Below are 16,144 nucleotides of genomic sequence, written 5' to 3' on the forward strand. Positions count from 1 at the left end.
AAAGGACCAAGTTGGAATTTTCAGGGGAGGAGAAAGAAAAAGAAAAACCTACCAGTAAGAAACTGCTCCACAACCATCGACACGAGCTACACCAACTAGAAAAGAACGCGATGACGCTTCCAACTACACTATGGAAGGATATTTTCTATTGTCAGGAGGTGGTGCACGAAGTGCGCGTGCGTCGCATGCTTCAAGTCTCCAACATCCTTTTCGTTTAAATAATAAATCATTCTTAAAATACTAAATTACCCTCGATGAACCTAGTAATAACAAAAAAGAGTGAAAAGATCAAAAGGCCCAGACACGCATGGTTTAATTTTTTTGATTTATAGGACAAACTTGTCATTTTATTGTATTTAGAAAAAAAAAAAGAAGTAAAACTCCTAGCTTTCAACTTTAAAATTTCTTTACTAGAAGTGTAATTAAGTAATTTTATTATGTTTAAAAAATTAAAAAAAAAACCTATACTCCCGCATAATTTTTTAATAATTAATAAGCCATATAAAAAAACCAAAATACCTCCTTTGCAAAAAGTGTTTGATTTTCTTTTAAATAGCAAAATGATAATTATAGTGGTAGAAAAAGATGTTCAATGAACAAGTGAATTTATCTTACTAATACTTGTGCCGTAAAAAACAAAAGAATCAAGCTTGGCAGACTATGAGTGTAGGAGGACCAATAGTAATAGAGCTTGCAGTGCCTGCCAATTTAAGTGGAGTATAGTGATCGTAAAATGGATAGGCCTATCCAGCTTCAATCCACTTGGCATGCACAAATGACTCTCCAGATCTCTTAAGATAATACCGATTCTGCCACGTTTCCTAGTTAAGATTCATGCAAAAAGATCAAACACCCAGCTCTCTTGCAACCTGAAACAGAAACCAGTTAGTCGGGAACCAAAATCAAGGCTATGGCATCGCTAGCAACCTTTGCTGCAGTGCAACCAGCCACCATCAAAGGCCTTGGTGGTAGCTCCCTCAGTGGAACCAAGCTCCATGTTAAACCATCTCGCCAGGGCTTCAGACCCAAAAGCTTGAGGTACCAAAACTTTCTGGACTAGCTATGAAAAGCCTATATATTCCATTTTATTGTTCTTTTTTCAGCTTCATGGCATAGACTTCGGCAGGCTTCTGAACCATTGCTCTGTTTTCTTTAAAAAAAAAAACAAAAAACAGGAGTGGTGCTGTGGTGGCAAAGTATGGTGACAAGAGTGTCTACTTTGATTTGGAGGATTTGGGCAACACTACTGGGCAATGGGACTTGTATGGATCTGATGCACCTTCACCATACAACCCTCTCCAGGTTTGACACCATTTTCTGTCAATTCCAATGATGAAAAGGCCTTATAAGTAATTCTATCTTCGCTTATTTTGCCCCAAGCTCTCAAATTTTTAATCTATTAGCAGTTCTTTTTTACGTTCTGTTGCACCACTTAATTAAACTAGGGAATGCAAAATGGTCAAAGCAAGGAAATTAAGGGGAAATTAGCTTAAACACCCTATTGTTTGAGCGTGAGGATACCTTTCGCCCTGATTTTTCATAAAATTGCTCTTTGACCACGCTCAAAAGATCTTGCAAGGCATGTAAGTATTTTCACGCTCAAATATATAAGGTGTTTAACGTAATTTATCTGGAAATTATAGTTATTGATTAGTGCAAAATAAGTAGAATGGATTATTAGCCCTAAAGAATCAGTAGAATCCGGATTTATGGTTCGGATCTTATGCCACTAGTGCAAAATTATAGTTATTGATTACTCATATACAATTATGAGTATTGTAATGGTCAAGTAAATTCTATTAGTTTTGTCGAAATGAGATAGTCAGAGGCAACACACTCAATCCATGTCAAAGAGTAATTTGATATCCAAGTGGAAAGAAAAATCAGCAGGGTGCAGATGTTTTGGTGGTTTGTCATGTAAGGGCATGATTATTTAGATAATTAAGGCTTATTGCTCAGTGCCAGATTTTTACAGCAATTTTTTGTGTTGAACGAGTTACCACTTTTTTATTCCCAGAACCAATGGTGTTAATGTATCATTAGCCTTAAAGAATCAGTAGAATCCGGTCAACTTGATAGAAATAATCCATCATCATTCACTAGATCCTCAATGCTTGTGGCTTACCTTGCACTACGCAAGCACCTAGCACATTCACTACTTACAAGAAGAAGACAGCTAGAAGTTTATGTTTTCAAATTAAGCCAAGGTTCATAGGTATGTTCCATGGCTATTTTGCATTGTTTTCCGTACTTATTTATTGACCATGTGTTGTGCTTTTCTATGGAACTGCAGAGCAAATTCTTTGAGACATTTGCAGCTCCATTCACCAAGAGAGGATTGTTGCTCAAGTTCTTGATATTGGGAGGCGGCTCCACCCTCGCTTATTTTAGTGCTACAGCTTCTGGTGACATCCTACCAATCAAGAAGGGTCCACAACTTCCACCGAAGCTTGGGCCTCGTGGCAAACTCTAAATTAGTTTAGCATCCTGATCTGTCATCCCTTTGTCTGTATGTTTTCATGCTTTCTTTTGACTTTAAAGGTTGGCGAGTTTGTCTAAATCCTACTTAAGATCCTGGGTTATTAATGCATACATATTTGATTCCTCTGTCATTTCGGGGCATTCCATAAGATTTTAATTTTGTTTCCTTTATTAGCGTACCATGATATATGCTCGTTATACATGTAGCATGTTCAATTGCTTGCTTCCAGGCATAATTATCGAGGTTCACTCAAGCTTATTGACTCTCAAACACAAATATAATCAGTGGAGAGAACAGTTTAGAGCATGTGGGCAAAATGTCTAGAAAGGAACGGAATGAGAGTAAATCATAGGCACACTCATAATTATCGGGTCTGCTCTACTCTGAATACAATTACCAAGAACGCATTTGGGCGACTAGGAAACTACAAATCCATTTCTTGTACAGAATGACAGAACAAAATGTTTGAAATCTCTTGGTTTTTCTCTCATGTTCATTCTTCCTATTTACCAAAGGAACGAATGGTATGGAAATATGTCAGAAATTCACAAACCAAAAGGACCCCTTTAATAAAGGGTCTGAAAATACACATTTTAGTGTTGGGCTTTCTCACTCTTTCTTTCTTTCTCTTCTCTGTTTCTTTTTTCTGTACGTGTTCATTTTTCTCCCTCTATAATGCTATCAATGGCGTGCTGTTGGGCTTCGTGAAGCTCCTAGATTATCAAGATAGGAAGGTTTCCGGTTGGTCGATATGTTAGCAAGTTTCTGTGTATACTTATCATCATCTTTGAGTAGTTCATCTGATCCAAATGGATCCTTCTTTGCTGTAGTGTCATTTTGTTCCTGACTCCAACCCATAAAATCAGACAGTGTCATTGAAGCGTTTGTATCTTCTGAGTTCTTCTCCATCCCTTCTTTGGGAGAAACCAGTACTTGTGGTGCCTCTTTTAACGTGTTCCTCATGTGTCCTGCGTGAGATGGATTTCGAGCAACATGATCAGCGTAGAGCACATCTTCAATTCGAGACATGACTGTCGAGGCCAAGGTTTCTAGAATTCTTGAATAGCTTTCCAAGATAGCGTGCCCTACATCCTTTCAGGACAAGAATATATCGTAAGCCTTTTGGTTTTATAAACATGACTAGAATGGCAAGATAAGTAGTATGAAGGTACGCATAACGCTGGTGGTTTTTCTTTACGACGCTTGTTGATTAAGGCGATAATTCAGCTCCAAGTGTAATATGAAATAAAACCCAGATGAAAGGGAACCTATGTTTACCTCATTATATTGAATTTTGCTAACATCTAGTGAAGATTGAGGAAGTCCAGGGAAGCGTTGTTTTAGAAGGAGTAAGATAGTTTCTGCTCTCTCTTCAAAGAGTTCTCTCTTCTCCAAACTGACAGCAGATCCCCAAGCAGATTTACCATCTTTCTGATTCATTTTCCTTCTCCAAATTACTATGGAGGCCTCTATTCTGTTCTTGAGGTCTAGGATTTTATGTTCTGATGACAAGTCCATAGTGGACAGAAATTGATCAGGATCGAAGTACTCAAGTGTAATACTCCTATACGCCGAGTCTCCGAGGCTAGCCCTCCCATTCTGCCAAAGCACCAGAAAGAAATGCGAATAGGGAGTTAGCAAGGCATTTAAAACTCGTATGCAGTATTCTAATAGGAACTGTTGCATTTTCTTCTAACCTTGGGAAGGGATTCAATGTAGTTTTCAGGAATCTCCATTTCTGAAAGAATTTGAGCATTTATAGCCATGGCTGCTTTGAGAACTTGGTTCACAGAGTCCTTTTGGTAATGAAGAAATTTTTTAGCCCTTTCTGATAAACCATCTGGAGGGACTTTGACAGTAGGTAGCCACCATTTATCATCTTTTCTCTTGGTGCCTCCTTTTTCTGACTCAGGGGAATCTCTTGAAACATAATAAAACTCATTTTGGTCTTTGAAGTTATCTAGGGAGTCCTGAATATTGCAAAACCATTTTCCAGGGATGCATTAAATTTGTTGCAATCCACATTTAACAATGTTCATATCTAAAGCTCAAATAAATTAAGAGAAACAAAAGTCTAATTTTCTTACAAGAAGCATTGCGTCAAGCTTGCGCAAAGCTGGGATGTTCATATGAAGATCATTTCGTTGTCGTGTCACCATTATCTAATCAATCAATAAATGCAAAATTCTTAGCTTGTATTTGAAGAAATGCATTAGAGAGAGACCGTTACCTCCATATTTGATCCATCCTTGGATTTTTGCTGGGAAGGAACAAGTTCGACAACGTGATCGGTTACAGATAAGAGCCAATCAATTTCTCTTTTCCACCTTGCTTTTCTTTCTGGTGACATGGGCTCTAGACGTCGTTGTTCGCCAAACACAGAAGCTGCATATAGGATGGAATAAAATGAGAGAAACCTACTAACGAATTAAGAAAGACAAAATCATGGATGGCCAGTTTTTATACAAGAAAAATCTGGAATATTAACCATCTGAATCTAATAGACATATAAGTACCACCATGTTTGTTGGGGAATCTGCAGGAATTCAATGGAGTTGTTTTCCTGCTGCGGTTGGAGACCATGAAAATTAGAAAATTGCAGAGGAAAAAGTTAAAAGGTCAACCTACCAGCAAGGTTTGTAATTGCATTTGACAATGCCAGAGCTGAAGAGACACCCTTTCCTCCACCAGACATATCCTCCCCAAGGAGCAATTTAGCGAACCTTTCCTTCATCTGTTCCATTTCTGAATCAAACCTCAGGAGATCATAGCAAAAATCATATTAATTGCCAAAATCGAATAAATGCAAACAAGCACCATCTTTTCATGATTATCCTTTCACCAAAAAAGAAAGGATGAGATATTGGATGACATACATTATTAATCAATGAAATGAGATATTTGGAGATGAGCTTCTTTTATTAAAAAAAAAAAAAAATCTGACTTGCCTGGATTTTTATTATCTTTTCCTGCAGCGCCGGCTTCATCCTTGCCTGACCTCGATCTAGGACCCTTTTCATTAACAGGTCTTGGAGGCTGATGGCCTCTAGATGTTATTCTATCACCCATTGAAGAGTATTCTGCCAAACTAGAACTATCATCCGCGCTCAAGCTCTTAACATGCCGACCGCCTGCATTCTCATTCATCCCTTTGAAATGATACAATCTAGACCTATAATTTTCTTGTTCTTGTTCAAGAGCACGAACCATCTTTAATGTTCGTAGGAAATAAAATTACGAAAAGAAAAGAGAAGGTTCTACGCAATGAACAAACAGAAGAGATGTTTCGCACCTTGTCCGTGGTCGGAGACAAGGGGAGAGATAAGACCAGCCACCAAATGACTCAACAGATTGGTGTTCTTCGAAGAATTTACTATGTTTTGATTGGTGGTAGTTTCTGTTCTGTGCCATGTAGTATGTGTTGGTGGAACGTGGGGTGCATGTTTGGATGGATGAATGAGGTGTCTGTCGAGAGAGCAATGAGCTCAAAAAGAAGCAAAAATTAGTTGATTATGTTTGTTTGTTTGCTTGCTTAAGAATTCAAGAATTGGATGGTTGTTTTTTCATTTTGATTGTGTAACGTCAAATCTTGCAAAGATTCCGGAAAGACAGGCATTCATATACTGTCAGTCAACATTCTCTCTTCCTTCTCCCGATTCTTTTTTTATTTTATTTTATTAAAAAAAAAACATGATCAACGGACTTTTGATCGAGTTTTAACTTCGTTTGTTCCAAATTGAATGAGTGAATCTTTAATTGATTCTCCAACTTTTTTAAAACAATATAAAAAGAAAATTCAGCCTGGTCTGGGCCTAGGTTATCTAGGGTCAGGGGAATAAATTTACTTGATAGAGATTTCGGCGCCTAAATACTTTTCCATACTAGCTTTGAATCTCTATTTCAACACACCCATTGTCGTGTTCGTCCACCTCATTGCAGCAGCAGCTGCTCATCTACCAGTTGCCCAACCTCGAACATGTCCAGTTTCGGTGCCAGTGTAGAAGAGAGTGCTTTTAAGAAATATAAAGTGGTTTTATTTTATTATTTATTAATAGTAAAATAGTTTTATTAATTTTTTTTGTTTTAGCTTATATATATTCTTTTGTTTTATTTAGGTTAAGTTATATTTTTTGAGTAATTTATTATAGTATATAGTATCAATGAAACCTAACCTTTTTTTTTATTATTTGGATTATTTAACATGATATTAGAGTATGGTTACATGGAACGAGACTTAATCATATTTTATATGAAGTGATCGTATAATTCTTTCAGTTTCTGCAATTTGATATTTTATTTTTTTCTTTTTTGTGTTCTGTTTTTTTTTATTATTGATTATGGCTACTGAAAGAAACGATTCACTTCAATATATGAGTGTGAAGTTGGATGAAAAGAATTATTCGTATTGGAGTTATATGATGAAAAAAAAATTAAAGGGTAAAAAGATGTAAAGATATGTTAGTGGAACACTTGTGAAACTTAAAAATATTGATGAGGGTTATGCTGATAGATGCTTTGGAAGCAAACGATACAAAGATTATTACTTGGATTAACAATTCTACTAAGCATTTGATAGGTACGTAGTTGGTAAAGTATGAGATAGCAAAGGAGGTTTGAGATTATCTGCAAAGGTTATTCACTCAATCAAATTTTGCAAAGTAGTATTAATTCGAGAACGATATATAAGCTCTTTACCAGAAGAATATGAGTATTCAAGAATTTTATTCTATTATAACAAATCTTTGAAATCAATTGGCTCTTACAAAATTAGCAAAATTAATGGTATGTGGTTTCTATATTAATCATAGTGAGCAACAAAAAATGGTACAGTTTTTAATGGCACTTCGCAATGATTTTAAAGGACTTAAAGGTTTAATTTTGCATTGCTCTCCACTTCCTTTTGTTGATTATGTTATCAATGTGTTATTGGTTAAAGAAATATGTTTTCAGTCTTATTTTAAAAAGGGAATTCTCTCTACCTCTAATCCTTCTATGCTAGCAGTACCTTCTAAGTCATTCCCTAGTAATTAGAATAAGCATTACATAAGGGTTACCTGATGCAACCATATTATTCAATAGTTTCACCCACATTTAACTAGTGTTTTGCCTATGTTTTATATATACAATGCCTTGATATTCTTTGTTTTATGTTTTGAAGGCACTTTTGGATGAAAGATGCAAAAAGGAGTAAATTGGAGATAATTGGCAGATTTGACCTTCAGTCGATGTTTTGTGCAGAGCGTGAGCTCTAGAGGTTGAAATGAAGTGATTCCAGTGGAATTAAAAAGGTAACATCCATACCTTTCTGGACATCTAAGGCAAGAAAATAAAATAAGGAAGAGCATGGAAATCGCAGCCTTCAAAGTCAAATCTCGCAATCTGCCAGTGTTGACCTTCGGCCATTCCAACTTGAATATCTGGAGCTACAGAAGTCCAATTGATGCAAACTCAATTGTTTTGGATTCATGACTCAAAGTTATATAAACGCTCAAAATTTCAGCCAAAAACGATGTCATATGAGGGAGATATGATTTTTCAAAGATGACATCTGAATTCTGCCAGCAAACAGGTTTCGTGAAGAAACGAGTCCAAATGACATTCCGAAGCATTTAAACCGATATCCAAGTTTTTATTTCAGCAATTTAGCTCCTCTAAATCAAAGCTTGAAGATTTCATGCAAGGCTATTTCTCCTTTTTAGGAAAATAGTTATTGAAGTACTTAAATGTAAACAGTCTACTTAATGGAGGACTATTTTGTAAAATAGAGACCTAGGGTTTCCTAGGATATAAAAAGAATGAGAGAAGAGAAGGGGAGCAGCCAGCCAAGGAGAGAAAAACGCCCCCTTCCTCTAAGAAACCCTAAATTATGCATTCTTTCTTCTTTTTGATTAGTTGTTCAACAAACATGCAAGGCTAAACACTTTTTCTTGGTTGCAAGGACACGGAAACCTTCGGATTTCAAGAACTGTGAGATTTATTTTACCTTTTCTTTTCAGTTTATATGATGAATATGTTTGTTCTCCTATGCTTATTTTTCCTATGATTGTTTATTTTAATTGCTAGAGCGGACTCTAAGTTATTATTGTAGACAATCTATTGTTAAGTTTGATATCAAAACCGGAGTTGTGGTATATGAACTTGTGAAGCAACTGAGTTTAATAATTGTGGCGGATCTACGTTATTAATCTTAGGGAGAACATTCAATCAAATCAAACATAGACTGCGGACAGTTATGTTTTCTTGATTAATCAACTTATCTAGTTCTTAAGGCTGCCATTGAATTAAATTACTAGTGCGGACACTGTGGTTGTTTGATGGTTAGGGCTAGTTATACGGCGGATCCGTTAACTAACCAATGTTAAGAAGAGATAAATATTCAGAATATAAATTGATGTTTCGTTTCCATGATCAGTTCTGATTTCTGTAGGTGGATGTGTGCTTGTGACCAAGGTTTGTTCTCTTGATAATTTTCTGATTTTATTAAATTTAGTTTGATAGTTTTCTGTTTTCTTTTGCTTTAGCCTAGATAACGTCCAACCCCCCCCCCCCAAATTGCATATCATCTAGCATAAAAATCTGACTTGAATCTTCCTCGTGGGATCGACCCCTTGCTTGCTCTATACTATCTTGTGTGTTGTGTTTGAAGCTAGGGTAATTAATTTGTGCGACCGCGACATCGCAACATTACCTCCGAAGAGTGAAGTTTCTGTAAATAGAAAGGTCATTGAAAGGTTTAGTATCCTAAGCTTTGTCGCACGTGTGCGACGTCACGACAATCGTCCATCATCTCAGGAAAAATATAATGGTCTATCTGACAAATATGGAGAGACAAGGAATTCTTGTCTCCTATTAGTAAAATATGGGCTGGGAGTCGCCAATTCTGGTCACTAGGAACCCTAACTGGTCTCAGAGATCGGATACGGAAACTGATTACGTAAAGGAAAGGTATTAGCACCCCAACTACACCCTACCTAAGATAAGCTGCATTGTTTTATTTGTCTGATCAAAATCTGAGGTTTTGTTGCGTTTTCTAGTCATTGGTCCTGTCTGTCTAAAATTCAAGAAAAGCCCTCCTTAATAAGGGGGTTCTTATCTTAATAGGGTAAAACCTAACTGTTCTATCGTTCAAAAAAAATTAAATATCCGGAATATGTATCACGTGTAATGTCGTACCCCGGATACTAAAAGACAAATAAAATAAAATTTTTGTTATTTTTGAAATTTTTGCTAACGTTCTCTTGACTTTAATAAACTGGTTATTAAAGCCAAAATGCATACTAAAACATTGTGTTTTAGTGTATGAAAAAACACAACATGATTTTTTAGCTTTGAGACACTTGGCCCTATGCATAAAAAACATTTTTTTCTTTTTTTCAATATTTTTGTACTTTTGGAAGTTTTGACGAAAACCGGGTATTTTAATACCGGATTTGTATTTTTACAACATAAAATACAGACTGATGTTAAGAAAAAAAAGTAGAAAAATACACGAAAAAATTACAAATTTTTTTTAAAAAGTGTTTTCGATAAAAAAAATTTTTAACTGAGTCGGACTAGGCCCAAATGTTTTAGGTTGGGCTGGATCTGCCGGCCCATGTAAACAGTGGGTCTCTTCACTGTTCACATGCAACGTTAACAGTGGCAAGACCTGAAAAAGAAAAAGGAAAGGAAAGGAAAGGAAAGAAGGCTTACCTACGGTGTGTCACGGTGCTTCTGGCGACTGTGGCTGTGGCAACGGTGTTGCTGGGTTGAAGGTGGTCAGCGGTGGTCCTTCTTATTCTCCTTCTTCCTCCTCTGTTTTTCTCTATTTTTTTTCTCTTTTTCTCTCTGTTTTTCTTTTTTTTCTTTCGATCTCCAGCCCTCCTTTTCTCTTATGCTCCCCATGTCCCCTCTTTTTGTTGTTCCCCTATTTTTATGGGAAAAACAGTGGAGCGACAGGTAAGGGTGGCCACTGTGCAGCCACCTCAAAAACAACTCGAAGGGCACGTTCCCTCCTTTTTTTACCACCCCGTGGTAGGCCACGGGTCAGAGGTTATACAAGTGGGTTTATGGTCGGCGGATTTTTTATGCTTTTCAGAGAAAAGGGGAGAGAAGTCAGTAAAAAAAATCTTCTTCTTCCCCTGCCTTACACGTTCAGGGGAAGAAGACCCATAGTGTAGTTCAAAATGGCACCGTTTCGGTCTCTCTCTTTTTTAAGTGAATAGTGCATGAAACGACGTCGTTTCATTTAAAAGGAAAAGGCGGCAAAAACGTGTAAGAAACACATTGGTGTTTAATTTGTAATTTGTTCAATCAAGTCCTATATTGCAATTTTGATTTTAAAAATCAATATAATTGCATCCCTGCCAAAAATCAAACAGCGGCCTTGAAATTAGCCGCCTTTTTCACCTTGATCCTTGGTCTTGAAATCATGCAATTTGACCCTCAATTGATCAATAAACTTCTAATTTCTTCAATTTGGCCCCTGATTCAGTTTAATTACAGCCCATCTATTTACGCGCCTTTTTCAATTTGGTTCTTGGTTTCAGATTTCTTCAATTAAGTCCCTAATTGGTCATCAAACTTCAATATTTATGCAATTAAGCCCTTGATTTAACCAAATTAACTCTAAAAAATTATAATTTAACCCTTGAACTTTAATTTCTTCCAATTAAATCCTAAATTGACTTCGAAAATTAATTTTTCTTACAATCAAACCCTCTATAAATTCAATTAAACCTTCAATAAAATTTAATTGAGCTATAAACATCTGATTTTGAACTTTTCTTCCTCAAATTGAATTTTCTTTGTCAACAGGGCTCTCATCAGTCACCAAAATATTGTCAAATTTCAATCTTCATATTTTTGAACCTCCTCAACCAATTTTTGACCATTTTATGAGCATTCTGGCATCCTCTTTTCACTGTTATATTTTTTATAATATTTTTTTTGTATTTTTTTGTATTTTATTTTTTTGAAGAGAGAAAAAAATGTGAATTGGGGAATAACACAAAAATGGGTTATGACAAGCTTAGATAGCAAAATCAAGTCAGGAAACTTGACAGTTAGTCACAATTTAATGCTCATAGATCACCCCATGGTTACAAACCACCACACCATAATATTGTAACAGTAGTCTCATCAGGTTCTTTCACCAATCCTAGTACTCTCCTTACAACCATAAGCTATGTTTGCTTCTTCTTTTGTGGGTCAGTTAGCTCATAGTTCTTCAGGTATGTTATATTCTGAATGAGTTTTGGATTCCAGTGTTTTACATTATATGTCTCTAGATTCTTCATCTTTTGCTTATATATCCCTTTCATTTTCTATTCATGTCATGATTATTGATGGCATTTTAATGCCCTTAGTAGGTGTTGATTCTGTTATCACACTTCATTTATCTCTCTTTAATGTCTATCTTATTCCAAACCTCACATTGAATCTTGCTTCCGTTGGTCATATATGTGATTTTGGTGATTATTTAGTCATTTTTTCCTCTCTTTTTGTTGTGTGTAAGATTTGCAATCTTAGAAGCTGATTGGGACAAGTCGTAGGAAGAAGGGACTATATATTTTAAATGAGTTAAAAGTGTCAGCTGCTACTAGTGTTGATTTTGTCTTCATTTCATTTAATGCATTCTTTTTCTAGTTTTTATTTATAGCATTCTCGTCTAGGTTATGTTTCGTCTTCTCATTTGAAATTTTTGGTATCCATAGGGGCCTTAGAAAATTTAAAAACTTGTGATATTTCTGATTATAATGGATGTAAACTAGTTTTTGCTTTCCCTTTTAATCAAAGTATTTATGTTTCTTCTTCTTCATTTAATTTGATTCATTCTGATGTGTGGAGACCTTCTCCAATTGCCACAAAATAAAGGTCTCGATATTATATTTTTTTTATTGATGATCATATTCGTTATTGTTGGGTTTATTTAATGAAATATCATTCTGAATTCTTTGAGATATATACAACCTTTCGAGCTCTTGTCAAAACATAATATTTTGTTATTATCAAATGTTTTAGGTGTGATTTGGGTGGGGAATACAACTCTCATAAATTTTATGAGTTGCTTGTTTTAGATGGAACTATTCACCAAACCTTGTGTACAAATACTCCGGAGCAAAATAGTGTTGCTGAAAGAAAACATAGGCACATTGTTGAAACTGTTTGTTCTCTCTTATTGTCTGCATCAGTTCCTAGTGTTTTTGGGGTGAAGCTGTTTTAATACTATAGGTTTGATTAATGCAATTTCATCTTCTCATATGTTAGGTTTATCTCCGTTTGAAAATTTATATGAGTATACCCCTAATTATTCTTTCTTTAGAGATTTTGGTTGTACTTGTTTTATCATTTGTCTTCATATAGAACATAGAAACTTGTCCTCTTGATTTGTTATTTGTGTATTTCTTGTTTATGGTGAAGGTAAAAAGAAGTATCGTTGTTTTGATCCAATAACTCAGAAACCTTATGTATCTCGTTATGTTGTCTTTCTCTAGCATATACCTTTCTTTTTCATTCCATCCATTACTCATAGCTTGATTAGATTTGATCTTATTTGTATAAATCATGTTTTCTAAGAATTCTGATAGTTTATTATCTCAGGTTTTTAGTACCTCAAATACCTTTCCTCATGTTCGACCAATTCATATTGATCATTCTGAAGGTACTGACACTTTAATCTCCAGCATACTTGAAGCTTCATTCTCCTCTACGGTCCCTTTAGCTCCATTTAAGATTGTGAATCTACCTCTATGTCAATCCATATGCATTCGTAAGTCTACAAAGTTACCAAATTTTGTTTATTTTTATTGTTCTTCATCATTTACTTCATTTTTAGCTTTTATTCATTGTTTCTCTAAGCCCTCTTCCTATAAAGAGGCAATTTTTTTATCCTTTTTGGTAGTAAACTATGGATGAGAAACTTTCTGCTTTACATAAAACAAATATTTAGGATTTGGTTCCTCTACCTCTTAATAAGAGTGTTGTTGGTTGTCATTAGATATATAAGATCAAGACTATTTCTGATGGATCTATTGAGCGATACAAAACTAGGTTGGTTGCTAAAGGATACTCTCAACAATATTGTATGGATTATGAGGAGACATTTGCTTCTATTGCAAAAACGACTACTATTTGTACTTTTATTGCAGTAGCTTTAATTTGTCAGTGGCATATCTCTCAACTTGATGTTAAAAATGCCTTCTTGAATGGAGATCTTCAATAAGAAGTTTATATGGTGCCCCCTTCTAGTGTTTCACATGATTTTGGGTATATTTGCAAGCTCAAGAAAGTGTTATATGGTCTCAAACAAGCACCTTGTGCTTGGTTTGAAAAATTCTTTGTTGTGATCTTTTCCTTTGGTTTTGTTTCTAATAGTCATTATTCTACTCTTTTTATTAAGTGCACTGATACAGGTTGTATCATTATGTCTTTATATATTGATAACATGATTATTATTAGTGATGATATTGATAGTATTTTAGTTTTGAAGACAGAGTTAATTAGATAGTTTAAAATGAAAGATTTGTGTTCTCTACGATACTTCTTGGGTATTGTGGTAGCCTGCTTATCTAAAAGTTATCTTCTTTCTTAGTCAAAATATGTTACAAATATTTTTTTAGTGTACTAGACTTACTAATAATAAGACAGAAGATACTTTCATTAAGGTTAATACAAGGTATTCTTCTTCTAATGGTTTACTCTTGCCAGATCTTACTTTATACCATATGATTATTGAGAACTCGGTTTATCTCACTATTACTCGTCCTAGACTAAGCAAAATAAAAAACAATAAAAGCTATTTTGATAGTTATTTGATTTTTGCATTTCATTTACCTCCCCTAGGAGTGGTCCATAGAAAAAGGGTGATTACAAGTTGATCACTAAGGTTTTTTTTTTCAAGTTGTTATTATTTTGCTCTTGTTTTCCATTTTCATTTTGTTTAGCAAACATAAAAACAAATAGATAATAGAAATTTTTCAGATAGTAAGGACAAACTATTGTGATGTGGTTTTTCTAGTTAGTCTAGAGTAGTTATTTTGCAATTATTAGGTCTTATAGGGATGCGGGATAAAGTAAATTCTTGTATGGAAGATAGGCTTGTGTGTTTTTCTTTGTCTGTTGTTCACTCTTTTTTGTACAAAAAGATAATTATTCTTTACAGGTTTATGTATTTGTCCTTCTCAATATTGGTGAAGTAATAACTACTTTGTGTCAGCACCATATCCTAAGAACTAACTAGATAGATGGTATGTACATTGTTGCGGGCCGATTCATAAACAATATAAATGGTTATTGTAATGGCAATTTAAAATTAGATTTGTGAACGTTTTAATATTCAAGACTTGACAACTCACAAGATCCATGTGTTTTTGGTCTAGTAAACATGTTAGACCCATGTTATTGTGGACTTGGCTAACTATTAGGCGCCTTGGGTCTGGTAACCATGCCAGACCCACATTACCTAAGTCTGGAAAAAATGTCGAACCCAAGTTATTTGGGTCTAACGAACATGTCAAACCCAAGTTATTTGATGGCATAAACATGTCAAACCCAAGTTACTTGATGACATGGTTGCCAGATTTAAGCGCCTTGGATAATTTATATACATACAAATACCCAATTACCCTTGACCCATATAATATTTACAATAAAACTATAAGAAAACAACGAAAACACCTATGTAGGCAACCTTGTTTTTGTTGAAACCTAAAGGTAATTTCGTATTTAAATTGTTTTAATAAAAGGAAAAGACAAAAAAAAACCCTCAACACATGTATATTTTCCCCCCTTCAGGGACATAGTTGTATCTTCACTGTTTATTTAAAAAAAAGATAAAAAAAAAGCCTCCAACCCAAAGGTTTCCAAACCCAAGACGCGTAGCTCTAACTACCAAGCCAGACCCAAGCGTCTGGGTCTGGAATTTGGCTTTTGTCTTTGATCTATACTCAAAAGTCTCTTTATTATCTTTCATTTATCGTTCATGGATTTTATTTTTACTTTCTTATTCAGTAATACAATAAATACCTTGATGGAGTCCCAAAGTATCGACCAATTTCGTATTACGTTTGTGGTCGTTCTAAAGCTTTATTTGATTGCCCTTGGTGAAAGACCGCCAAGCCAAAGTGGCATGCCTGGGTCACCTGGATATTGTGCAAGACCCATGCGTCTGAGCCTAGCAACCATGCCAGACCCAAGTAACTAGGTCTAGTAACAATGTTAGACCCCAGCGCTTGAGCTTGGCAACCATGCCAAATTCGCACCTAGGTCTGGTAACCATGCCAAACTCACGCATCTGGGTCTAGGACTTGGCTTTTGTCTTTAATATATACGCAAAAGTCTATTTATTATCTTTGATTTATCGTTTACAGATTTTGTTTTTAATTTCTTATTCAGCAATACAATAAATACCTTAGTGGAGTCCCAAAGTATCGATCAACTTCATATTACGTTTGTGACAGTTCTAAGGCTTTATTTGATGCCCTTGGTGAAAGACCACCAAGCCAAAGTGGCACACCTAGGTCTGGCAACCATGCCAGACCCAAGCGTCTGGGCTTGGCATGGTATTTGAATTGTTTCAATAAATGAAAAAGGCGGAGAAGCCCCTCAACACATACATATCTTCCCCCATTCAAAGGCGTAATTGTATCTCCATTGTTTATTTTAAAAAAAAAAAGACAAAAA

General features: G+C 35.3%; 2 protein-coding genes across 2 annotated transcripts; one reads left to right on the forward strand and one right to left on the reverse strand.

The window, feature by feature from the left end:
* The first annotated feature begins 786 nt into the window (after positions 1–786).
* Positions 787–2,612, forward strand: LOC133702158 (photosystem I reaction center subunit VI-2, chloroplastic-like). The gene is made up of 3 exons (XM_062126402.1): positions 787–1,038; positions 1,176–1,302; positions 2,294–2,612. The coding sequence occupies exons 1-3, from the start codon at positions 911–913 to the stop codon at positions 2,471–2,473; spliced, it is 435 nt and encodes a 144-aa protein (XP_061982386.1). The 5' UTR covers positions 787–910; the 3' UTR covers positions 2,474–2,612.
* Positions 2,515–6,020, reverse strand: LOC133702157 (rop guanine nucleotide exchange factor 12-like). Its single transcript, XM_062126401.1, has 7 exons — positions 5,431–6,020; positions 5,111–5,227; positions 4,713–4,867; positions 4,570–4,644; positions 4,180–4,452; positions 3,761–4,081; positions 2,515–3,574 (listed from the first exon to the last, which is right to left on the reverse strand). The coding sequence occupies exons 1-7, from the start codon at positions 5,690–5,692 to the stop codon at positions 3,164–3,166; spliced, it is 1,614 nt and encodes a 537-aa protein (XP_061982385.1). The 5' UTR covers positions 5,693–6,020; the 3' UTR covers positions 2,515–3,163.
* Positions 6,021–16,144: the final 10,124 nt, after the last annotated feature.

The sequence above is a fragment of the Populus nigra genome, chromosome 8 (genome assembly GCF_951802175.1).
Source record: "Populus nigra chromosome 8, ddPopNigr1.1, whole genome shotgun sequence".
Taxonomy (NCBI): domain Eukaryota; kingdom Viridiplantae; phylum Streptophyta; class Magnoliopsida; order Malpighiales; family Salicaceae; genus Populus; species Populus nigra.

Coding starts and splice junctions, on each gene's coding strand:
- LOC133702157 (XM_062126401.1), bottom strand. CDS start 5,692: ATGGTTCGTGCTCTTGAACAAGAACAAGAAAATTATAGGTCTAGATTG. Junction 4,645..4,712: donor AGGATGGATCAAATATGGAG/GTAACGGTCTCT, acceptor TTGATTGATTAG/ATAATGGTGACACGACAACG. Junction 3,575..3,760: donor GCAAAATTCAATATAATGAG/GTAAACATAGGT, acceptor TTGTCCTGAAAG/GATGTAGGGCACGCTATCTT.
- LOC133702158 (XM_062126402.1), top strand. CDS start 911: ATGGCATCGCTAGCAACCTTTGCTGCAGTGCAACCAGCCACCATCAAA. Junction 1,039..1,175: donor TTCAGACCCAAAAGCTTGAG/GTACCAAAACTT, acceptor AACAAAAAACAG/GAGTGGTGCTGTGGTGGCAA. Junction 1,303..2,293: donor CACCATACAACCCTCTCCAG/GTTTGACACCAT, acceptor ATGGAACTGCAG/AGCAAATTCTTTGAGACATT.